General features: G+C 30.3%; 12 protein-coding genes across 12 annotated transcripts; 1 reads left to right on the top strand and 11 right to left on the bottom strand. All coding sequences in view use genetic code 12, as the record gives it.

Moving 5' to 3' along the window:
- Positions 1 to 107: 107 nt before the first annotated feature.
- DFJ63DRAFT_335449 (member of triose phosphate translocator family) lies at positions 108 to 1,901 on the bottom strand (the record flags this gene model as incomplete). Its single annotated transcript, XM_064908212.1, has 1 exon — positions 108 to 1,901. One exon carries the CDS (start codon positions 1,899 to 1,901, stop codon positions 108 to 110), a length of 1,794 nt encoding a protein of 597 aa, XP_064761453.1.
- Positions 1,902 to 3,545: 1,644 nt separating this feature from the next.
- DFJ63DRAFT_286955 (uncharacterized protein) lies at positions 3,546 to 4,940 on the bottom strand (the record flags this gene model as incomplete). Its single annotated transcript, XM_064905022.1, has 1 exon — positions 3,546 to 4,940. The coding sequence occupies one exon, from the start codon at positions 4,938 to 4,940 to the stop codon at positions 3,546 to 3,548; it is 1,395 nt and encodes a 464-aa protein (XP_064761454.1).
- A 405-nt stretch (positions 4,941 to 5,345) lies between these two features.
- On the bottom strand, positions 5,346 to 8,198 carry DFJ63DRAFT_335451 (uncharacterized protein; the record flags this gene model as incomplete). Its single annotated transcript, XM_064908213.1, has 1 exon — positions 5,346 to 8,198. One exon carries the CDS (start codon positions 8,196 to 8,198, stop codon positions 5,346 to 5,348), a length of 2,853 nt encoding a protein of 950 aa, XP_064761455.1.
- A 162-nt stretch (positions 8,199 to 8,360) lies between these two features.
- On the bottom strand, positions 8,361 to 9,701 carry RPS14B (40S ribosomal protein uS11). The gene is made up of 2 exons (XM_064907008.1): positions 9,610 to 9,701; positions 8,361 to 9,012 (listed from the first exon to the last, which is right to left on the bottom strand). The coding sequence occupies exons 1-2, from the start codon at positions 9,620 to 9,622 to the stop codon at positions 8,633 to 8,635; spliced, it is 393 nt and encodes a 130-aa protein (XP_064761456.1). The 5' UTR covers positions 9,623 to 9,701; the 3' UTR covers positions 8,361 to 8,632.
- Positions 9,702 to 10,164: 463 nt separating this feature from the next.
- On the bottom strand, positions 10,165 to 10,557 carry RPS22A (40S ribosomal protein uS8; the record flags this gene model as incomplete). Its single annotated transcript, XM_064905075.1, has 1 exon — positions 10,165 to 10,557. One exon carries the CDS (start codon positions 10,555 to 10,557, stop codon positions 10,165 to 10,167), a length of 393 nt encoding a protein of 130 aa, XP_064761457.1.
- An 875-nt stretch (positions 10,558 to 11,432) lies between these two features.
- DFJ63DRAFT_287262 (60S ribosomal protein eL39) lies at positions 11,433 to 11,582 on the top strand (the record flags this gene model as incomplete). Its single annotated transcript, XM_064905055.1, has 1 exon — positions 11,433 to 11,582. A coding segment is annotated over one exon (150 nt), but the record flags the coding sequence as incomplete, so codon positions are not given.
- A 436-nt stretch (positions 11,583 to 12,018) lies between these two features.
- DFJ63DRAFT_287096 (uncharacterized protein) lies at positions 12,019 to 12,450 on the bottom strand (the record flags this gene model as incomplete). Its single annotated transcript, XM_064905035.1, has 1 exon — positions 12,019 to 12,450. A coding segment is annotated over one exon (432 nt), but the record flags the coding sequence as incomplete, so codon positions are not given.
- Positions 12,451 to 14,062: 1,612 nt separating this feature from the next.
- Positions 14,063 to 15,934, bottom strand: DFJ63DRAFT_313256 (uncharacterized protein; the record flags this gene model as incomplete). Its single annotated transcript, XM_064906136.1, has 1 exon — positions 14,063 to 15,934. The coding sequence occupies one exon, from the start codon at positions 15,932 to 15,934 to the stop codon at positions 14,063 to 14,065; it is 1,872 nt and encodes a 623-aa protein (XP_064761460.1).
- Positions 15,935 to 16,263: 329 nt separating this feature from the next.
- On the bottom strand, positions 16,264 to 18,087 carry DFJ63DRAFT_313257 (uncharacterized protein; the record flags this gene model as incomplete). Its single annotated transcript, XM_064906137.1, has 1 exon — positions 16,264 to 18,087. One exon carries the CDS (start codon positions 18,085 to 18,087, stop codon positions 16,264 to 16,266), a length of 1,824 nt encoding a protein of 607 aa, XP_064761461.1.
- Positions 18,088 to 18,282: 195 nt separating this feature from the next.
- DFJ63DRAFT_313258 (uncharacterized protein) lies at positions 18,283 to 20,109 on the bottom strand (the record flags this gene model as incomplete). Its single annotated transcript, XM_064906138.1, has 1 exon — positions 18,283 to 20,109. The coding sequence occupies one exon, from the start codon at positions 20,107 to 20,109 to the stop codon at positions 18,283 to 18,285; it is 1,827 nt and encodes a 608-aa protein (XP_064761462.1).
- Positions 20,110 to 20,363: 254 nt separating this feature from the next.
- On the bottom strand, positions 20,364 to 22,286 carry DFJ63DRAFT_335456 (leukotriene A-4 hydrolase 2; the record flags this gene model as incomplete). Its single annotated transcript, XM_064908214.1, has 1 exon — positions 20,364 to 22,286. The coding sequence occupies one exon, from the start codon at positions 22,284 to 22,286 to the stop codon at positions 20,364 to 20,366; it is 1,923 nt and encodes a 640-aa protein (XP_064761463.1).
- A 541-nt stretch (positions 22,287 to 22,827) lies between these two features.
- On the bottom strand, positions 22,828 to 25,403 carry DFJ63DRAFT_143597 (flavoprotein). The gene is made up of 2 exons (XM_064903479.1): positions 23,246 to 25,403; positions 22,828 to 23,173 (listed from the first exon to the last, which is right to left on the bottom strand). The coding sequence occupies exons 1-2, from the start codon at positions 25,137 to 25,139 to the stop codon at positions 22,887 to 22,889; spliced, it is 2,181 nt and encodes a 726-aa protein (XP_064761464.1). The 5' UTR covers positions 25,140 to 25,403; the 3' UTR covers positions 22,828 to 22,886.
- Positions 25,404 to 25,634: the final 231 nt, after the last annotated feature.

Here is a 25,634-nt window from a genome sequence, read left to right on the forward strand (position 1 = left end):
TATTACAGTGTATAAAAAGGATATTTTATGTATAAAAAAGGTATCCTATGTATAAAAGCAGAGAAGAGAAGAGAAGACAAGTCAAGAGAAAGATATAATAAGCAAAGTTAAGTTCGAGCACTACCTTTTAAACCTCGTGAACCCCATCTATCATAAGAATATAATCCAATTCCAATGAGCAACAATCCAAGGAATTGTTCATTGGTAACATTACTAAAATTTATATCAGTACCAGTATGGGTTGCAGAAGGAGTTGAAGGAGGAGGTGGTAATGGTGATTGGGATTGATCTTGTTGAGGATCTTCCGGATTTGTAGAAGAAAGTGGTGGGATTGGGATTGCTGTGGTGGCACCTATAGCCATTACGATACTAACTGTAATAATAACTATTCTTTTCATCATAGAAGCAATTGAATATGATAAAGCAGGGATTGAACCTAATAAATGGAAGGATAATAAAGTTTGAATGAAAAATGATAATGAATCCAATACGATTAAACTTAAAATCGATAAGAAATTATATTGATTTGTAGCAGCGATAGATGTAACTTCAGTAATTGATTTATTAAATTCATTAAGTAACGGATTTAATTCTTCCCATACAAATCCAGTGAAGGAGAAGATAAATCCAATGATTGAACAATATAAAATAATGGTGATTTGATCTGGTTTGGTGACTTTATCTAATTCGAACTTTTCAATAATGAATGCAAATGGATTATACACACTGGTATTACTTTGTCGTACAGTATGATTATAAGTTTGACTTAAATCATGAGTTGATTTAGGTGGTGTGACACTGACTGAATTATTACTATATTCGAATTTTTCATCTAATTTCAAATCGGAGGTTGAATAAGGTAAAGTTGCAAGTGAATTTGTATAATTTCGTTGTCTTACAAATTTCGATAAGATATTATTAGCTCCATTTAAGAATGAATTACCATTTTCATGATTATTATTATTATTACCAATGGGTAATTTTATTTCACCAGGAGGAGACATGTTACCATTTTTATAAATGGGAGAATTTGGTCTTGTAGTTTCAGTATTCAATACCAAAGAAGCAGGATTAACGATTCTTGAAGTATTATCCCATGTCATTAATTGTTTACCATAAATATTTTGACCAGCAAAGATTATAGTACTTATAAGACAAAAGATTAAACCTTTAATTTGAATTGAATTTAATTCATTTTTTTCATTAGTTAAAAGATTTGAATTTGAATTGGGATTTTTAATTGAATCAGATAATATCATTAATAATACTCCAATTAATAAAGGAGTTAATGATAAATAAGTTATAATGGGGAATTTAACATTATAAATGATTCTATATCCTGCTACGATTAATAATGGAGATAAAGCTTTTATAGATGAAACTGTGGCTAAAGAAATCAATGAAGTTGCATTAAGGGAGAAATATCTTCCCACAAATTGAAATAAACCTAATGGTAAAACTTTTAAAAACACTGATAAATTAAAGATTGGTTTTGATAAATCATGAGGAATAGAACCTTGAGGGAAGATGGTTGATATTTGAGGGAATTGTTTGATGATTAGGATGAATAGTAAGGCTAAACAAGTACAAATTAATGATTGAGATTGAGCTAAGAATAAAGGATATGTACATCTTGTTAAGATTAATTTTGTTAATTGAGAAGTTAATGAGGAAACCAGGTACCAAGCTAAACAAGCGATAATGGTACGAATGGATAAGGGAGGTATTAGAGCTTTCAAGTACCCGCTATTATTGTTGACATTAGTAGTAGTGGTAGTGGTAGTATTACCATTTGATAAGGTTGAAGATGGTATGTGATGATTATGGAGGTGGCTATGGTGAATGGTGGGAGTATGGTTTGTATGATTATGTTTTGGGTTTGTAGTAGTAGTTGAAGTCATAAGAGTAGAAGTGCTGGTGATGATATGATGGAACGGATTAGATTAATTATATTTGACAAGGTGTCAAATAGGGTGGGGGTATTGGTTAATAGGATGATAAATAGATGGGATTGAAAAAGGGAGTTTTAATGGGTTGCGTTTTGTGTTGTTGTTGTTGTTGTTGTTGTTGCGCGATAAGTTGACTTAGTGATTGATAATGATAAGTGGAGTGATAAGATGAATGGAATGGATTGAAGGCAACAAGTGAGTAAAAGACAGACAGTTGAGTTATTTATTGGTGATAGAAAGAAGTAAATAAATAAATAAATAAATTTATAATAATTTATAGAACACGCACATAAAATATTATTATTATTAAGTTAATTATGAGGTTTAAGGTGGGTGGTTAACTTTAAAGACTTAAGTTTAATTTGAGTTATCTATTCAATCCTTAATGATTATCAATGGATGTGATTATGTAGCAACTATAATATGGTGTAGTATGGTATAATTAATTGTTTTATATAACAATGTAGTACTAATGGGTTCATAGCAACCCTATTCAAATTAAACGTAATACAATAAAACGGTCTACAGTAAAAGTTCAGTTTCTGTTTGTGGTTGTGAGTGTCAGAATTTCTCCGTAACTCCCTATTCAGTTCTGCCCCTCCTGCCTAAATTATTCTATTTCTTTTAATCACCTCACCCCTCCTCCACGAGCTCACCACAGTCTGTCACTAAATAATAATAATAATTACACTCACTCACACTCACACATACACAACACACCCAAATTTTAAATTTACGAAATCTCTCAGGCGAAGCTTTTAAACTTTTAGTGGATGAATAAAATCTACTTATAGTTACAGTCTGGGGTAACTTGGAATAATATCATCAAAGAATCTTTGTCATTAGTAGTATCAGATTGGGATTATGTGATAGAGCAGGCTTATATCTATTCATTCCTATATTGAACAATCAAACCCATACACTGTAATAGTATTATTATCTAACGTCTATCTATCTAATCTGTCTGTGTATCTTTCATCCCCCAAAAGAATTCATTGTTCTTTTCATTAATTATCTCTGTGGGTCTGACTCCCTTAAAAAATAAATAAATTCTTCTTCTTCTTTTTTTTTACCGCATCTTCCCAATTAAGTTATAATCCCTTACCCTTCCCAACCAGCAATTCAACTTAACTAACTAACAACAGTATAAGGGTTTAAAGTGACAAGTGTCCTCATCAGTACAGTACAGTACAGTACACTTGCACTTTCCTGCACTCCATAAATCTCCTCTATTTTGAGCCCGTTAAGCGTCAAATTGATTTTCAATATTATTTACTATTATTTACTATTATTTATTCTCGGTACTTCGTTTACTTTGTTCTAATTTAGTCTATTCCATTCCATTCCATTTTCATCTCATAACTCTATTCTATTTTGTTGGTCTAGACTCTGTTTCATCATTATTCTTCTTTAAACCTATAATATTAAAACTACACATACTGTAACTCTACAGTAGTTTAAAATTCTATCCTTAAATGTGGCTCACTATTCTCTTCTCTTCACTCTGGTTACAATGGATAAAATATTTAAATAGTTTAAATTATAACAAACAAATATGTTATTTTAAACGCTATAAAAGACTTATATATATATACACTAATCATTTTCAGCAACTAATTCAGTCTTATACTTGTCTACATAATTAGCTTTCTTATCATATGATGCACTAGGATTATTGAACCCTCCATTAATATAATCAAAATCAGCTTTAACCCAATGCGCAAATGGATATGTTGGTAATGTCTTTAATGGTGTATCTTCTTTAATAAGACCTAAATCAATTTGTCTTTTAATTAATCCATCAAGATAATCCAGAATATGATCTCTAAATGATTCAAAATTCTTATATTTAATAATATCTTGGGGACCTTCATAAATAATCTTTTTAATTAATGATGGAATCAATGGTTCATCTTTCATTTCTTCAATCGAATAGAAAATTGGATGATTAGTAAAGATAATAGCTTGAGATTTAGGTAATCTTCTTAAAGTTTGTCTTTCAACTCTCACATTAAACTCTTTAGGATCAGTCGATTTCATATTAGCTTCAACATTGGGATTGAATTTAGGTAATTGATAAACATTATTAACTTTTAATTTATGATCCCAAGAAATATACCAACTAGCTCTTTCAACAGGATCACAAGGTCTCATCCTAGCAAACCATCTTTCCATCGATTTTTGTAATTTCTCCTTATAATATGGTACATCTTCATGAATAACATCTAAATTACGACCAATCTTATGATTAATCCCAAATGATCCTCCTGGAAATGGTACAGCAGCAGCCACCAAATAATGTAATCCATCAGGCTTCTTCTTAACTAAATAAAAATCTTCCTTAGCTAACTTAGTAACATATAATAATGGATGTTGTTTCAATGGTAATGTCATATCTAAAATTTCTTGAGTTAATTCATTCTTAATGATTTTACCAGTACCAGCTTTAGAATAATCATCATCATAAGCACCCCCATCTTTTAAAACCGTGAATAATAATGGGTATCTTTCAATCAAATGATTACTTACCACATCCATTAATTCAAAACTGGCATCATAACCTTCAGGTAACCAATCAATATTCTCCTTACCATATTTCAACCAAATACGTTTCTTTTCTTCAATATAATGAATATAATATTTATCCATATCTAACCAATGATTAATATCCAATTTGAAAATCGACATGGTTTGATGATATGGCCATCTAAATGGTCTCCAAGGTCTATCATCATAATTTGAAACTTGATCAGGAGTAATCATTAATGGTGTAGGTCTTGGCATGATATTTCCATCTTCATCGGCAACACTACCATTAGCATAAGCCAGCTTACCCTTTGTGGTGGAGGTTGATGGAGTGGATGATGATGATTTCAATCCTTGAAACCCTGATTTTTGAAATTTATCATAAAAACTTATTATATGAGTCTTAGATAAGTATAATGAGATAGATACTCCTAATAATAAGAGAATTAAAGCTGGATCAACCATGATGTAAGTATCTCTATAATGACAGTTCTATTCTGTTCAGGTCCTGTTTAGTTGCTGATCATGTATGAATTAAAAAATGATTTATAGTTGAATAAATTAATCCATTTATATACTTTATCAACAATCGATCAAATCATTATCTTATCAGTATAATGTTTTTTTATACTCTATTTGGAAATGATTGCGAAATTAAAAAAAATATGTCCGATAAAAAATAATACCACAAACCCAAGGGATAATGTATCCGCATTTGGGTATAAAAAGTACGTCGCCTTATTATTTTGCAATAATAACTTGAACCTTACAGAGTAACTACCGCTACAAAATCACTCCTGATGCTGTACTATAATACTAATGATGCATTCTAAGCCCGACTATTTATAAAACACTATGTACATGTATGGCTTATGTTGAATTTAAATCATACGATTTAATTTCAATTTCGATTTGATCGAGGATTCGGGATTGGTGGGATGAATCCGATTGCGATAATTCAATTAATAATGGCTCAACGGTGTCTTGAAACCATTTATCAATCATGAATGGTTCAGTAATCACGATCGACCCTAAGTATTGATCGAATTGGGCATTATGGAATCGTAATTTATAATAATCATTCTGACAATATTGTTGATATAATTGTTTATAGATAACATTATGATTGTTCAGTTTGAATAAAGACAACGAGTTTGTTGAACCATTGGTGACGATTAATTTAAATTTCTTGTCATTCAAGATGGTAAACACTCGAGGGTATACGTCCTTCAGATTGGGAATGTGGGATTCAAATTTCTTAAATGATTTATATATCAAATATTGATAATATTCAAATCCAATACTAGAAATCATACTAATTAAATCAGGATATCGATTCATATTTCGACTTGGACCATCTTCAAGCACTCCAATTTGTTGAAAGAATGTTCTCGAAATGGTATAATTCACCACCATTAATTTATTCACATCATAAAAATCACTTAAATAAGGTAACATGAATTCATCTAAAAATTGATTCTTCATCTCTACCGTCAACGAATTAGTGAATGTAGGTAAGGTGTTTAGATCATAGTTGATATTATCGAGTTTTATAGTTGGATCAAATAATCTAGTAGGATTTAAATCGTATAATAATCGAATTGCTTTATGAATTTCACTTTCAAATCGAGATTGAGTTTGTACTTTATATCCAATGTAATTAAAATGTTCATGATTTGGATAAAGACTATTGAAAATATCTTGAATTTCTTCAGTTGATGATATGAATGAAATTAATCCTGATTTTAAATTGAATCTCATAATACTATAATTCAAATAATGTTTACCTGACTTTAATCCATTTTCAGTTTGATCTTCATAATTTCTTAATTCATAATTATCAATAAATTGAGATAAAACATTACTATTACAAGCCCGTTCAATGATTCTTTGTTTGGAAATGTCCACTAAAACTGATTGTTTCTTATTTAAAACATTCTTACATTCTTGTAAGAATTGCAAGGTTTGATCATAATTAAGAGCTTTCACCACCTTTATAAAGAACTCTACCATCAGTTTGATCCACATTTGTTGTTGTTCAATCGATAACGTTGCGAAATATTGATTGAATTGATTAGAATGGAAATTATTCATAAAGCGATATTGTAAATACTTATCAAACAAGAACTTATATGATGCCCCTCTTAAACTTTGATTATTATAAAATTCATTAAATTCAATCAAGAATAATTTAAATGATAATGAAGTTAAAATCTTTGATAAACTTTCCATAATCTCTTCACTTAATCCTTCTTCATTACTTAAATAATACTTTACCAAGGTTCGATAACTTTCATCACCGACTTTATCTTGTAAGACTATGACTCGTTTGATATTATTCAGACTGACCCATTGATGAGTATTATGAGTATTTGGTCTTATGATGGCATTATTAAGAAGTTTAAATCGTGTTAAATTGGTATCCCCGAGAGATGGTGATTTGAAAGGTAAATTTTTTTCAAGGGCTGTTCTTAATTCAACCGGTTTTATAATGGGTAATGGTATTTCAAATTGTTGAATTGATTTATAGATGAATCGATCAAATGTATGATCGATCGAAGTAACCGTTCGTAATAATGTAGGATCAACGGTTTCATTATCAAGGCTGTTTTGTAGGATGGTTGCTTTCGATTTAATGTAAGCTGGTGCAACATTTATCCAATCTTCAAACATGTCATTACTATCTTCATTTGTAACTTGGTTAATGGAAGATAAATTCGTAAACCAAGCAATAGGAAATCCATCAATCAAAGTTTTGACCCCGATATATTGATAAAACAATTGTTTTCTAAACTCTTTATTGGTAATAATCAAATCTTCGATCATTTTTCTTGACTTTGGAAAGATGATAACTCTATGAATGGATGAATCTTGTAATATCATCTTTATAATCTTGTCACTACTGTCATCTTTTAAATTGATGGAGTTTGGGATTAGATTAGCATGGAATTCAATTGACGTTAATCCAAAGTTGTATAATAAATTCCATTTCTTCAATACAGATTCATCATTCTTGATTAATTTCTTGTCATATCTCTTTAGTACCACATCATTGAATAATAACAATGGATTGAATTTAAGTTCTTTGATAATCTTTGGTAATTCATAGTTTGTTACTGTCGGCTGATTCTCTTTATCTGTGTAAATGTATGAGAAATTAATCTCCCGACCTTTGACAATCGGTAAAGTTGCCCCAAGTGCATTAACTATAGTGTTTAATTGGGGTTTATCTTGATGATGATATTTTTGGAAAATACGATTTATATCGTCCTTAGAATCATTCGTGATCAAATCAGATACGTATTGATTAACTTTCTCCGGTTCAATTTGTAAATCCCGACTTAACCCATTGATCAACTCATTAACAGTGGTAACTATATCCTTTTCAAATCCCTTAGGATCAAAGATTAATTGATATGATTGGAAATAAACAAGAAACGAATTGCCCAAACTTTCCGACCCACCTTTTTTCAATGATGACGATGATCGACTTATGATATCGTATGGTGACTTGGATGTAGGATACCCTTTCTTGAACGTTATTGGTTTGGTTTTATTATAATCTGTTTTGAATATTCCATAAACTAAGTCATTTATAGTTGAACCATTATCATTCAACGATGCAGATGTAGTTGAATTCAACCGAATGGAGGATAGACAGATTTCACTCTGCCTTGTGGGAACATAACGATATTGTAAACCATATCGTATGAGCCTCTTCATTTCATCATATAAGATATACCTTCAAATATATAATATATATATACGTAACTTGACTGTAAATATTTTAGCAGTTAAAAAATGGCGTGTATATAAACACAACAAAATTTTCAAATCTTCATCATATACTACAATGAATATTGATACTACTAACTCTACAAATGGATAAATAATGGTTAAATTACTTTATAAATGTACATTTCCCCCCTTTACATATAGGCAAACATATATAAAAAGAATACATAAAATATGAAAGAAGTTGTTGTTGTTGTTGGGAAGGTTGTTTGAAATCAGAAATTTCAGTTGTGATATAATGTGGAAAAGACTTGGTATGAATTATACAAGAATGATGATGGATTTTGTGCTTGTTATATATATGAATTATGAATGATGATGACAATAATATATTGATAATAATAAATATCCAAATAGCATTCTTATAATCTTCTACCTCTTCTACCACCCTTTCTTCTGGTGGAATCAGATGGAACTGGAGTAACATCTTCAATTCTACCAATTCTTAAACCAGATCTGGCTAAAGCTCTTAAAGCAGATTGACCACCTGGACCTGGGGTTTTAGTTTTAGTACCACCAGTAGCTCTTAATTTAATGTGGACAGCGGTAATACCAACTTCTTTACATTTTTGAGCAACATCTTGGGCAGCTAACATAGCAGCGTATGGAGATGATTCATCTCTATCAGCTTTAACTTTCATACCACCAGTGACTCTGGCAATAGTTTCTTTACCTGATAAATCAGTGACATGAACGAAAGTATCGTTAAATGAAGCAAAGATACGGGCAACACCAAAAACTTCTATAAGATTATGAGTTAGTATAATTGTTATAATGGGGAGATGATTTGTTGATGGTATGTTATTATCATTAGATGGTGGGATGTGATTGATGGGTTTGATAGTATTGATGAGTTGGGATGGATTTTTTCTACATTTTTCAATAAAATGACTTTTAATGAGTTTGAATGATTTAGTGATTTATCAAGTGTGGAATATCCATTAATGGATATGATTATTTCTAATTCATTAACTTAATGGTAATCTGAATCATTGGTTGTTGAAGGAGTTTACTAGGATGGACTCATTGATTATTCTCTTATAATATTTCTTGATATTGATTGATATTCTACATTATTTGAATGGGAGGTATAATCACTTAAAATGATGATTGACTTTTGAACTCTTTCATTAATACATTACTTCATTCTATTCTATTCATGGTTGATTCGATACAGATTGGAGGAAACATTTTATACGATTGAATAATTTGATACTTCTTTGATTTGATGAACATTGATGGATGGATTGATTGATTCGTAACTTCTCTAGTTTAAACTATCCACATCCATCCTGATGATAACAACATCTATTCCTACTAGTTCTCTAGTTGTACATACCGTTAGTAGACATTATTGATGATATATAATTGTATATTGTATAGTATATTATAACTTCAAATAATTAATATAAACTTTTTTTACTTTTTTTCATTCCTTAGAGACAGAACTGAACTGAACTGAACTGGTTCCTCTCACTGAGAAAATTTTACTCAACCATTATGTGCACTCCTTTCTCTTAACTATGGGAGCACCTTTAATTAATAATGTCGCACTATTTAGATTTTTACATTTCTAGGTCACGAGATGTATTTAATATATAGGGATTGAGCCCTAGCTATCATAATTGTAACACTATATAGTATATCATCAGTATATTATAGGATATCTACATAGTATATCAGTATACCCTAAAGTATAGCTATACTGTCAATAACATGTTAACTACCACCATTAACTTACGTAATCTACAACTATCATTATAATGATATCTCTCTAAATCAATATAGTACAATTAAATATGATTAAATACTTTTATTATCTATACAGATGATTTTTGATTGTTTTTAAATGATGATATATAAGTACATGCAATTAGGAATGATAATAACACATCTAATAGACGAAACCTAAGATTTTACCAGAAACGTGCTTTCTTCTAGCTTCTTCATGATCCATAATACCAGCAGAAGTAGTTAAGATAACATAACCAAATTGTCTAGCTGGTAATAAGTTATCAGTCCATCTTTCAATATCATTAATCTTGACATTGAATCTTGGGGAGATAACACCACATTTGTTTAATCTACCGTTTAATTGAACAACAATCTTACCGGATCTGTGATCATCAATATATTCGAATTCACCAATGTAACCGTGTTTTTGCATAACGGATAAGAATTTGATGATGACCTTGGATGATGGTCTGATCATAACTTGACGTTTACCAGTTTTTTCGGCATTGTTGATGGCATTTAAAGCATCGGCTAAGACGGAGGTTCTAGTCATTTTGAATGATATATGTTAACTAAATAAGAAAGTAAGCTTAAATCAGTTATATTGAAATTTTAAACCATTAATATTTTTTTTTTTTCACTTTTGGTGATACTCATTCAGTTGGTAGTGCGACAAGTAGTTAACAGTTGTCCTGTATATAAATACGTCTCACAAGCAGTCACATAGAAATAGAAAATATACTAATCTGTAAAAAGACATTCTGATTTAAACTGTAAATAAAAGTGATCACTCTAACATGTAAATAAATTTACATGTTACGTTTAGAGTGAGAAAATTTTTGTTACTCAATTTTACTACTCACTAAAAAAATTATCATCAATAAAAATTATAATAAATCTTTTTCATAATCCTTTTCTTGATTAACTATAGTTCATAAAGATTAAAGATGCCTGTATGTATTAATCGTTCATAGATATCATCATCTAGTGGTATACCGTGTTGTTATGTGTATCATGTCATCCATAAGATTTACTAGTCAAGTATTGTTTCATTGTATCGTTTAGTTCAAGTTAAGATCCATCATCATCAATTTTTCATCATTTTATCAATTTATTAAAAGTCAAGAATATTGAAAGAGATCAGTCGAGTAGATAAAGTAATCAAATCAAATGACCATTCCGAAGAAGTTAAACTGAAATATCCGTCAATCAGATATATTAAATCATGATAATGTTGAAGATATATTCATTAAGAAAAACACTAGTCAATTCCATCACATCAACTACAGTTCTAAAAGATTATGTAAATTAAAACAAGTCCCCATTCAATCAAACAAACCAATCCCAATCAATCAACATGCATGATCATAACAACCCAGTGTAAACACTTGTCCAACTCAAACCCTAATACTAACTTTTACTTTTTAGTCTCAAAAATCCTTTAGAACCAAGCAAAAGTTAGCTAAAGCTCAAAAGCAAAACAGACCATTACCACAATGGATCAGATTAAGAACTGATAACTCCATCAGATACAATGCTAAAAGAAGACATTGGAGAAGAACTAAGTTAGGTATCTAAGTTATTTCGTATCGTTTGTTTATTCTTACATATCTTGTCCTTCCATTAAAAGTACGCTGAATCTAAAATTTTATTATTATAACTTAACTTAATTTTGGTGGTTTTATTCAATAATACTGGACTTGTATGTTTATGTGTGACATGATTGATTACACTCATATAGCATTTCTTTACTTAATATAATTATCTAATATATAAAATCCCCCTTCGTTCTTTCTTAGAAAAAGAGCAAATATATATATATAAAACATTGATTAACAGAGTGTAGATTCAGTAGATTGATTGATTAATAATATACTAGAATACATTGAAGTTTATATAAAGAATTAGTTAAATAAAAAAAAGATATATAGAATTAGAACTGATTACAAGATCGTAACCAATGATTATGATTGATTGATGAAAAATCATAGTACTGAACGAAGTTCATCAACTACTAAACTTCTTCTTCAAACACAGTTTCAATTGGTTTTTCCATAAATGAAGCATGAGAAAGAACTCCAACACTACTTGAACCAATTAACCACATCATGGTTGAAATTGGACTAGCTAAAAATCCTAATGGAATAGCCACAATTAATAATCCAGTATATAATTGGGAAGTATTATAACTTCCAAATGGAGTTCTTAATTCTTCACCATTTAATTTATTAATCCCAAAAATACCTCCAATAACAAAGACAGTAACAAATAATAATAATAAATTGGTAATTAAAGCATAAATACTTAAAATTAAAACAAATACAGCATAATTGGCTTGGAAATAATTAAGATTGAATGAAACTCTACTTTGAACTTCACCAAAATTAACTGGTTTACTAAGTCTTCTAAAATCAAAGAATTCTTGGGGTGGTTTAATCTTTGAAACTGAATTTTGAATTGATCCTAAATCACTCTTGATTCTTTCATAGTTTAATCGTTCTGTAATTTGTTGAACCTATAGTGGAAAAGTTAGTAAAATGAATTCAATTTAATCAATCAACATGATTGGATATGATTAGATACATACGGAAATGTTTAAAAGGGACATGATGAAATGTTATGCTTTATATATGTGAAGGTGATAAACAATACGTCGATTGATGATGATAAATAAATAAGGAATATAAATAACAAGGAAGTCTATGAACAGATGATACTACTTGTGCTTTGGGATACAGTAGGGAGGGATCGTTACAATGATATGATGATATGATCTGTGTTAAAGTAAAACTTATCAATATCAAGTTAACTGTTAATTGATATTTTGATTTTCTGTTTTTAGATCTCTGTACGTAACAAGGCACAGGATTTTTTTTTGTTCAAATTAATTTTGGGTTTACGTGTTTTAAAAAAAAAAGAAAAAGAAAAAATTGATCACGTGTACAGTTTAATGTCGCTCACAGGTTAATGTCGTAACAATATGATATATATGTCGTTGGGTATTTTCTACATGGTTTTGCAACTTCAATAGATTTCTTCAGTTCACTAATTACAAAACTATAAAGTTATTATCACTCCTCTTCGTTTTCACTTTCACTTAGTTCTTCTTCATCAAGACTAAACTCTATGAAGCCGAAACTGTTCTTAACCGCAATAGTTTTACCTAGATATAATTCGAGTTCATCCCATAATTTTTGAAGTTGCAGTCTACCTAAATCGTCGTAATTCATAATCAAATCTAGTTTTTTCAAGTTACATTTATAATTCACATCTTTGCTTTCGGGTTGAGAACTATTATCCTCATTTTTATAAAACCCAAGCTTCGACACCACCGATATTTTTAAAAAAGTCAATGATTCATGATACCTAATGGAATCAGTCATGTAGAACTCTTTATCAACGCAATCTTCAACTGTAAGCAGTTCTAAGTTGATTGATAATTTCATGGTTGGTGATATGAATTCGACATCACAATCAAAAAAAACAATTTCTCTTAAATTGGGGTACTTTATAGGATTGTTGAATATTGGAAATTGGAGTATTTCTATAACTTCTAATGATCGCAATACGCGTATTATCAATTCATATGGCAATAGCGGGAAATAATCTGTGAGAAATGAATAGATGTAATTATCATCGTATAATGATTTTGCTTCTATATCCATCTCTCGATGTTGTTGTTGGTGTTCTTGTTTAAAGATGAGGTGGTAATATAACACCTTTAAAATTAAAAATTTAGCAACAATTCCTCATTGAGCACTAAAATTAGATTTACACATACTGAGAGATATATGTAGAGAGCTTAATACATATCCATAACTGCAGACAATTAGATAGTATGGTAATTCATTTTAGCATTATTATAACTTTCCAAGTTGGCTGATATGTCAAATTACTTTGTTTAAAGAGTTTATAGACATTTCATATAAATTTGATCGTGGATTTTGCTTTAATATTATATATTTACACGCACATATTTCTTTTTGCAACCAAGAATCAATTTCATCTTGACTCTATTACTGACTTACCGTTGAAAGAACTAATTCATAATTTTCAAATCAATCTATACTGATATTTAACAGCATTATAACTACTATATCTGAATTAATTAGTCCTCTGACCTCCACCCCTATATACGATTTGACTTTTGTACACAAATCTTCAATTTCATTGGGATTTTCATATACGGAATTCCATTTCATTTTGAACTTTATACCTGTCAACTTAGATTTATGATTTACAATTATAGCCTCAGGATGATCAATATAATCTTCATTCTCATAAGTGTCAAGTTTGGATATCATCGATACCTCTATATATTCCAATGCCTCGTGATTTCTAATAGAAGAGTTGATGTAGAAATCTTTGGGAACTGTATCACAGATTTTAAATAACGTTAGATTTATAGGAAGTCTTATTCTAGGTGATATGTAGTTAATTTCACAATACGTTATCTGTATGTCAGTCAATTTGGGATATTTAGTTGGATTATTGAATACGGCACAATTCTCATTGATTGATGTAATGGGATTGTCCGAAATTTCTAGTACTTCCAAACAACATGGAGGTATAAAATTATCCAAACTAACTATCTCACAATAATCGAAACAAATAGATCTTAACACAGAAAATTCATTGAAATCCAATCTGGTAAATGCAGTCGGATTTCCATAGTCAGATATTTCTAGAGTTCTCAAAGTCTGCTTTGAATATTCAAAATTGTAATCATTTAGAGGAGTTGAACTTTGACAAGAGTTTAATGTGAAATGAACCAAATTTAGTGGAAATTGAATATCATCTGCAAACGCTATGTTAAACCCCCGCAATCTTATCTCTTTCATTCCTAGGGGGATTATTATGTTTTCTGCTAATGCGCTATCTATTTCGTCATCAAAATATTCAAGATTTAATCGTTCTAATGTATCAGGTAATTGATGTAGCATATTATATAACCGATTTCCTTCTATAGTTAATTCAATTAAATTTGAGGGAAGTTTGAAGTTGATTATATCAGCAAAAATAAAATCAACTTGATCAGTAGATTTATCCAAAAGAATCAAATTTTCCAAGTTTGATGGCCAGTCATCAAATGAAGTCAAAATGCACCTTCCTGATTCTATGTCAGGTACGTTTTCATTAACAATAATTTCCAACTTTCTAAGTGATCTAGGCATATGTCTTATATATATATTCTTTCCAGGCTCTTTACTGATTTTGAGATCTTCCAAATTTTTAAATCTTAAGAATTCAACTCCAACATTAACACCAGTTATACATAAGTCAACCAAAGTATCATACCAAGTTGAAAATTTTATACTGGAAAGATTTATACTGTTGGCTAAACGAAATGATCGCAAATCATGATACATTGATAAATCCAAGTTAGTTACCGTTTTATCCATTAATTGATCATTAGTCAAGGTATATATCAACAATTCGCTGACGTTATTAACAATATTCAATTTTAGCAATTGTTTCTGGAAATGATAATCCAAGCGTCGAATTGTTAAAGAAATATCAAAATTATTAGGATATTCTAACAAGGTATTAATAATATGCACTGATTCCAAATTAAACGTAGTGATGAATATTGAAATAGGAATGATGTTATCTTTATTATCATCATTTGTTTCGATTAGTAGATGTATAATATCAAACATTTTCTGAAACTCTAGAAGCAGTTGTTGATATCTTAGTTTCTTCAGTGTATAAGGAATTGTAACGAACATTGCTCTTTCATTGATTTCTTTGAACTTTATACTTCTGATATATTTATCTTTCATTAGACATTGTAATTGTAATACTACTCTAACATGTAATGATCGTAATATGCGAATTATCAATTCATAAGGCAATTGGGGGAAGTAGTCTGTGAAAAATGAATAGATGTAGTCATTATCATAGAATGTTGCTTTGCCATCCAACGCCATCTTGGTGTTGTTGAAAGATCAATTGGTGTTATAAAACGTGTCTATTTATAGACAGCCCATTTAACCTAATTTACCCCAGTATTTGATATCAACCACAAAATTATTCGCGCGTTAGAAATAGATATCTACAGATCTAATTATATGTTATTTTAGTGTATTATAAATCACACTTTATAACCATAGCCAAAGTTGGTTGATATGGTTCAACATTCTAAATATATATACTCTTTATAAATATGTATACGAACTGGTTTTTGAATTGAAATGAGCCTGTTAATCAAAAGATTAAATAAAGTAGTCTTAATTCATTAGGTAAAATGAACCCTGTTTTAATGAATGTTTGTATTCTTCATTACATTTGCTCCTAAATATGATTCTATTTTGCCATACGATTCACGTATTACATATTCATCGGGAATTAAAAATTGGAGGTCTAAATAAGCCAATTTAAGTTTAGGATTAACAAATACTGTATCAGTCTGTACATTATCGTCTTCATCTTCGCAAATTCTAACTTTAGATAAACCAGATATATTTAACACATATAATGATTCATGGTCTCTAATAGAAGAATTTAAATAAAACTCTTTGCCAACATTGTCAGAAATTGTAAGTTCACATAGATTGATAGGAAGTTCAATTTCAGGAGATATGTAGTTAATTTCACAATACATTATCTGTATATCAATCAATTTGGGGTATTTTGTTGGATTATTGAATACGACACAATACTCGTCAATTGAACTAATTGGGTTACACCAAATTTCTAGTATTTCCAAACAAGATGGAGGTATAAAATTATCCAAGCTATAAATTTCACAATTAGAGAAGTTTATTAACGTTAGCTTTGAAAATTCACAGAAATCCAATCTAGTAAAGGGAGCAGGGCTTTCAAACTTGGAGATATTTAGACTTTCTAACGTAAAATTCGAATTCTCAAAGTTGTAATCATTTAGAGGATATGAACTTCGACATGAACTTAATCCCAAATGTTTCAAATTCTGAGGAATTTGTACATATTTACCTTCTTCCATCGTGAAATTTACTTCGGCTAAACTCAATGTCTTAATTCCTAACGGGAATGTAATGTTTTCTGCGATTATTTCATTTGACTTCTCCGTACGACGCCATCTGAATTCTTCTAATGTATCAGGCAATTTGTTTAGAATATGAAAAAAAGGTATACCAGATATACGTAACAGAATCAATTTTGCGGGAAGTTTGAAGTTTCTTATATCGTAAAAATTAGACTTTTCTTTAACAACACGTACCTCATTTAAATCCAAAAGCTGCAAATTTGGTGGCCAATTATCTTTGGAATTCAAAATGCACTTTGCTCGTCCAAATTTGGGTCTATCTCTACATGCCACGATTTCTAACTTTTTAAGAGATTGAGGCATATGTCTTATATATATATTCTTTCCATCTTGCACAGTGATCGATAGATCTTCCAAATTTGTAAATCTCAAGAATTCGATCCCCACATCAACACGATTTAACTTTAAACTTACCAACGTATTATACCAAGCTGAAAATTTTACACTGGAAAATCTTACTCTGTTAAAATCTCTCCTAGTGGCAAGACCAAACTTTTGTAAATTGCGATAGATTGATAAATCCAATTTGATATCAGCTTCTTCCAACAGTTGATCATTAGTGACATACTCTATCCACAAATCGCTGACGTTATTAACAATATCTAATTCTAATAATTGGTTTAGAGCACAAATATCCATATCGCTGATTTTTACTTTAATGTCAAAAGCATTGGAATTCTTTAATATAGAACGAACAATAAGTGCTGAATCCGAACGAAGTTTGTGAATATCTATTGAAATAGGAAATTTATTATTATCATTATCATCATTTGCTTCAATCAGTTGCAGTATAAAAGCAAGCCTTTCTTTTACATCATGAAATCGTTCTTGACAACTTATATGATTCAAATAATATGGAATACTGATACTCAATCCTTCTTTCTTGAATTCTTTGAACTTGATACTTCTGATACCTTTATCTTTAATTAAACATTGTACTTGGAGTATTTCTATAACTCCTAATGATCGCAATACGCGTATTATCAATTCATATGGCAATTGAGGAAAGTAATCTGTGAAAAATGAATAGATGTAGTTATCATCATAGAATGTCATTGTTTCCACTATCGTTCTTGTTGTTGATGATGTAGTAGTAAGATCAATAAAACGTAATTTATGATATCAATAAGACAAGTGTTCGCAATATGTTTTTTGCGCGTTAGAAATAGTGCTTATTTGCAACTTTGTTTATTCGTATTTTTATCTAGAATTATATAATTCAGTTTTCAAATCATTAGTAAAATTGGCCAGTTAAAGAGCAATTATTTGTACCACATCCTCTTCTTCATCAATCAGTAAATATGAATTGACTTTAGCACACAAATCATGAAGTATAGCTTCATCTTCATCGTCATATATAGGATCCCATTTCATTTCGAATTCTATACTTCTCCATTCAGATCTTCGGTTTACAACTACTGGATCCCTTTGTTCCACATTATCTTCTCCTTCATAAATATCAATTTTAGATACCATCGCTATCGATACGACTTCCAATGCTTGATGGTTTTTAAATGATGAGTTTAGATAGAACTCTTTTTCAACATTGTCAGCAATTTGAAATAATTCTAAATTTATAGGAAGCTTTATTCTAGGAGATATGTAATTAATTTCACATTCTGTTATTCGTAAGTCGTTTAACTTGGAGTATTTGTTTGGGTTGTTGAATAAAGCACAATTTTCATCGATTGAAGTTATTGGGTTATAGCTAATATCTAGTTTTTCCAAACAACATGGAGGTATAAAATTATCCAAACTTACAATCTGACATTGCCCTAAGCGAATATATGTTAATACAGAAAACTGGCTGAAATCTAATTTAGTAAAAGGAGTCGAGCTATCATATCGATCTATCACTAGACTTTCTAATGTCAGATTTAACAATTCAAAGTTGTAATCGTTTAGAGGACATGAATTTCGAAGAGCATTCAACGTAAAATTAACCAATTTCAGAGGAAGTTTCATACATTTAGCTTCTTGCATCATCAAATCTACTCCCTTTAAAGTTATATCTTTCATTCCTGACGGAAATATTATGTTTTCCGAAATTGGTCCATATGTTTTTTCAGTCTCAAATTCAATATACAAATCTTCTAATGTATTAGGCAATTGCTGTAGTATCTTATATAATGGTTTTCCTTTTATTTTTAACGTAATTAATTTTGATGGAAGTTTGAAGTTTTCTAACTCTTTGAAAATAGACTGTTCTTCGCTCATATACATATCATTTATACTCAAACTCTGCAAATTTGAAGGCCAATCTCTAAATGAGCTGATAATGCACTTTCCTGATCGATCTGAAATTGCAAAAATTTTCAACTTTTTAAGCGACCTAGGCATATACTTTATATATGTATTCTGTCCAGGTGTCATAGAGATTATGAGATCTTCTAAATTTTTAAATTTTAAGAATTCATGTCCAACATTAACGCCCCTTAGATCTAAACTAACCAAAGTATCATACCAAGCCCAAAAATTCACCCTGGGAGATCTTGACTGAGTGGAAAGACGAAACTTTCTTAAATTAAAAAAGGCTGAATAATCCAATTTAAGTTTGGCTTGATCCAGCGCGGAATACTCGTTCCAGTCTGATATTGATAAATGACTAACGTTATTAATAAAATCTAGTTTTAGAAGTGGTTTCTGAAAACGAAGATCGATCTGCAGAATTTTTAATTCAATATCGTAATTATCAGGATATTGTAACAAATTATCGACAATATTTATTGATGTCAGTCTAAAAAAGGGAATAGAAATGGAAATTGGGATTATATTATATTTATTATCATCGTTTGTTTGAATTGCTTCGTGTATACTAGAAAGTTTATCAGCTAGATCCAGAAACTCGTCTACCGTCCATTCATCAGGAACACTTATGTGCAATCCTTTTTTCTTGATTTGTCGGAACGGGATACTTCTGATATGTTTATCTTTAATTAAACATTGTAATTGGAGTATTTCTCTAACTTCTAACAACAGTAATATGTGTATTATCAATTCATGAGGCATTCTAGGGAAGTAATCAGTGAAAAATGAATTGATATAACCATCATCAAACAACGGTGACCAACTTGGCATGATTGGATAGCTTATGATACTTGATCTGCTTGACGTGAATGACATCTCTTCTTGTTGTTGAAAGATCAATTGGTGATTTTAAATAGTGGTTGAATATTTAAGATAATTTACCCCAAAATTGTTTGACAAAAAAAGAGGTTAGCAACAATTTTTTCGCGCTAGCTATTTATTCTACAGATCTTTTTACACATTATGTTTAACTTTGTTTATTCATTAATATATGGATCCTTTACCTTTTTACTATTTCATATAATCTAGTTGAGACCTAAATCCTTTTTAACCATAGCTTTACAGATTGGATGGTATGATGCTTCGTTTTGTTTAAAGTATTTAATGGCCAATTCATGATTGACAGAGTTTAATAACACGTATCCTGGTCTAACAAACTTCATTCTTCCTACTGTACCTAACCATTCACCTAATCTTGGTAAAAACTCTTCTCTTTCTGCTGTAGCTTGTAACACATACCATCTGAATAATACTTCAGCATTCAAGGTTTCATCATATTCTTGATAAATTTGTTGCATTATTTTTAAACCTTGATGATAATCTTTCCATTTAAAATCAGAACGTTTATTAAATGAAATCAAAGTTTCCAAAAATACCACTGATTGATTGGCATTGAAGTTTTTAATATCTTCTTGAGAAAATTCTTGACTAAGATTATGACTTGAAGTAGTGATTTTAGAAAACCATTTATCAGCTAAATCATAACATTGATCAGCAATACTAGTATCGAATTTAGGATCAACTGGTGGCATACCTGGTTTATATAACCAAGTATCCCAATCAATGGAATTTAAAATATCATGTTTATCATTAAAGAAATCATAAAGACAATCGATGAATTGATAAGAATCCAACGATGTATATCTAAATTTCTTAAAATAATGAGGAATGAATTTATCAAATACTTTCTTACCACCTAATTTTTGTTCAATATGAAATAATAAATTAAACCCTTTTTCATATGGAACACTTGAAAAGGTATCATCAGGATCATCGCCTTGTTTTAAATCTTGAATTAAAGTAGAATAAATATCAACCTTATCACCCATGGCTTTAAGATTATTTTCCAAATCACTCCAACCAATAATAGCATTGAATTGTCTCATGGCTTCACCATATTCAAATGGATCCATAGTGATTTCTTTTGATTCTCTAGCTTCGGCAATAGCAATGCCTTCAAGAATTCTTCTTTCAATATAAACGGTCCAACCTTCATTTAACCAAAAATGTTCCCATGAACAATTAGTGACTAAATTCCCTGACCAAGAATGAGCTAATTCATGAGCCAAAACACTAACTTGAGAACGATCTTTACATATTAAAGTTGGAGTTAATTGACATAAATTTGGAATTTCCATCCCTCCATATGGGAAGCTTGATGGTAAAATTAAGGAATCAAATCTTAACCATTCATATTCAAAGATTAAACTTTCAGCAATTTGAATGAAATTTTCCATATCTTTTTCAAATTCCCATTGACAATCTTTAATTTTAATAGGTTCAGAATAAACATCTGATCTTGGACCTATCTTGGCATTGACAATATCACCCGAAGCAATTGATATAAGGTATGATGGGATAGGAACAGGTTGATCATAATAATAAACATCATCAATTTGGTTCACTGGTCTACCGGATAATAAAGTAAAAAGTGGAGATTTAGCGGATAATTTATAAGTTGATTTTATAGCTGGGGTATCAAAACAAGGAAATAATGAACGAGCATGGATAGCTTGACATTGACAGAATAAGTATGGTTCTTTCTTTCCATCGGTGGCTTCTTTATCTAAGAATTGTAAAGCTGTGCATTCTTCCGTAGTTTCAAATTCAATAGTGATTATTATATTGTTGTGTGCTGATGCAGATGGAATATTAATCGATAATTTTGAACCCAATGGTCCAGCTCTATCATGTAAAGTGAAATCCTTAGACGATACATCATTGACTTTGATGGAATGTATGATTAAATAAGAAGTATCTAATTCAACTTTTGAAACTTGGTTTAAAGCTTTTAAATGATATTTAACTGTACCAACACATTTCTTGTCATCAAAGTTAACATCGAAATGTAAATCAGTTTGATCGATAGTAAAATTCTTATAGTTTGATAATGTCGATGGATCAATCTCGGGCGATTGAGCAGGACGATGATATTTGATGATATCCATGATGATTTAGATCCCCCCTTGAATGTAGAATATATGGGAAGAAAACAGACACGAAAGAGGGAAAAAAAAGTATCACGTACTGAGTTTTTTTAAGGGTATAAAAATTATATCTCAGACTAGAAGTAAGAGATAGTGATTGATGCCGTTGATACAAAGAAAACAAATATAATTAAGACGAAAGAACTTACAATAATTACATAAATGATAGAAACACATCTTCCAAAAACAGACAGATTAATGGCAAAAAATTCCTAAATTCAAAAGGCATTTGAAACCATTCATTGTTTTTGTGGTTGGAGCCGTGTATGTAACTGTAACCAACTTTATTGTATGGACTTTTCTTTTTTTATTTTGACAGATGAAATTATTTTGTGGTTATCCTATTTTTTGAGCCATTACTCCTTAGACAAAGATGCGAGGGATAGCCCATTGTGTTTAGCAGTTTCAGTTTAAGTTTCAGTTACCACATATAAATCAATCTTTATCGTACAGACGTTTTAATAACAATTTTGTGTACCTGAATTTAAAAAATGAATAATCATATATTATAAAATGAAAGATAATAAATAAAGCTAATATACAGAGCAATAGAATCATAAATTAATTTATACCAATACCAGCATTTAATTTGGCATTTTCAAGAGCTAACTTTTCATGATCTTGTAATTCCTTTCTTGACACTGTATTATGTCTTGATCTTGGGATCGATGGTACAGTCGTTATGGAAGCTTCTCGATCTTTACTCAATATAGGAGTAATGGAATGTCTCTTGGCGCTACTTGCTTCGCCCTCTTTATTAACAAGTTGAATATTATTAACTTTTTCCTTCTTGATCACTTTTACAGGACCATTGTTCAGTTCATCTATTGATTTAACTGGAACTTCATTGATGGGTGATTTCTCTTTCTTAATTGGAGGCACCAGTGAAATTACTTCTTCTTCGTCATCCTCATCTTCATCTTGTCCTTCTTCATCTTCATCTTCTTCGTCATCATCCTCTTCTTCTACCTCTTTATCATCATCTTCTCCCTCTTCTTCTTCTTCTTCTTCTTCCTCCTCCTCTTCCTTCTCTTCTTCTTCTTCATCATCTTCGACATCAGCAGGTCTTCCCAACTTTTGACTCACGATCTCCACAATCTCACTCCATGATCTCATACCACCCATTGAAATACTACCATCACCAGTAACGCATTTTTCAACTGGTTTTAAAATCGTCATATTAGGATAAGTCTCTTTTAAAGTACCAATTTGAGTCTTGGTGATAGGATGAGCATACATTGCATTCGTCAATGCCAATGCTGCCACAATTGGTTTAGGAGAGATTAAATTATTAGTCAAAATAGTTGAATCATGAGTATTTAAATTCGTATTTGATGAAGATGAAGGTGGGGGTGGTTGTTGTTGATTATGAAGTTGAGAAAATCCTTGGGGGATAGGCCATAAATGTAATAAATTAGTTAATAAATTATCCGATAATCCAGTGATTAATTTCGCCATGGTATTAGCTGACAATGGACAAATTAATAATACATCAGTCCATCTTTGTAAGTTAAACGCTAAGAAATATTGACTTAAAATATTAGGATTTATTCTAGGTCTGAAATTGGCTGGTAATGATTGAAATTGAGCAATATGTTTTTGAAATGGACTGGTTAAGAAATAATTCGCATCATCATCACTATACCATACTTTAACTTGTAATTGTTCGAATTTATATAATTTTTCCGAAAGAAACCATTCAGCTGATTTAGTTAATATAACTTGAATTTCTAATTTATCATGAGTATATAATTCAAATAATTTTTCAATGATAAGAAAGATATTTTTATGAATTGAAATACAACCAGTGATTCCAATTAATAAATGTAATTTATTATCATTTTGTTGTTGTTGTTGTTGGATTTGAATTTGTTGATTAATTAAATCTAATTCAGTAGTGGGGGATAAAGTTTTCTCTTCGGGATGAGCAGTAGCAGCAGCTGATGATGATAATGAACTATTATTTGAATGACGTAAACTTTCAATATATCTTTTATCATCATGATCAGAATATCTTAAAGAATTCATTCTTGAAGGTGGAAGTAAGGGTGGTGAAGTGGTAGTATTTAAGATTGGAGGACTTACTGAGCTTCTATTAAATGCATTATTGGAAACAAGAGGAGTATTAATACTTCCCATATGAGAATGAGCAAATTGTTCATCAATATTTGGAGTTGCCATGCCTTTATCATTAACTCCTAATAATCCATGTTTGTTGGGACTAACATTATCTACTTCTACTAAGAATGAAGGATGTTGAGGTGGTGGAGGAGTAATTATATCATGATTTGGAGGAGGATGTAATATAGAAGTTACTGTATGAGGAGGGTGAGTCAGTATAGGAGGAATATCTTTAATATTTTCTCCTGTTGTAGGAACTGATGATGGAGATAAACACGATTTTAATGTAGGATCAGGTTTAACTTTTAATAATGGACCCTTTTTAGCAGTATTGGTGGTTGAAATACTTGTCTTTTTGATATTATTATTAGTACTTGGGGTTGAATCAGATGGGTTTTCAGCAATAGTAGGTTCAGAAGGAGCATTAATGGATGAAGTTACGATACCTGGTTTATGAGGAATAGGGGAGTGTAGTACAGAACATCCTGAAGATATAGAAGTTGTGGTGGCGCTTGAATCAGCTGAGCTTAATTTCTGATCAGGAATTGCAATAGTTAATTTTTGTGTGGAGGATGAAGGGTCTAAATGTGATGATGAAGATGGTTGATCTGCAGATGTAGGTGGTAAGGGTATGGTGGTACCTGGGGAAACTGACAGTTCAGCAATGTGATTGGTTTGATCAGTTTGATCCATGGTGGGAATGATTATAGCAAATATAAAATATCAAACAATAGGGAATGTAAATGTCACAAAGGACAGAAAAATAAGGATTATTTATGAATATTATGTAAATAACGATAAAGATTCAGATACAAGACACTTTTAGATATGATTGATGGAATGTCTGATCTAATATGATGGCTGATACAACTTTAGATTATGATGAATTGGTTGATAAAAGTTGACGATGACTAAATGAATGTTTTGATAAATTATTTGGTGATGATGATATAATTAGAGATTTTTTTTTTAAAGAACTGATATAATTTTGCAGAGAAAATGAAGTCACGTGTGTGGGGTGATCCCCCTAAATAAATTTGAAGTAGAATAATTTGAATTTGTGGAGTATAAATTGGGTGACATATTATTTATTTATTTAAGATGCTTTAACGGCTAAATATTAATTGATATAACTACGAATATGTCAAATTAGAATGTATAGGACAAATTTGACTTCTTTCAATCTAG

This window comes from Scheffersomyces coipomensis (assembly GCF_036884675.1).
Source record: "Scheffersomyces coipomensis strain NRRL Y-17651 chromosome Unknown DFJ63scaffold_4, whole genome shotgun sequence".
Taxonomy (NCBI): Eukaryota; Fungi; Ascomycota; class Pichiomycetes; order Serinales; family Debaryomycetaceae; genus Scheffersomyces; species Scheffersomyces coipomensis.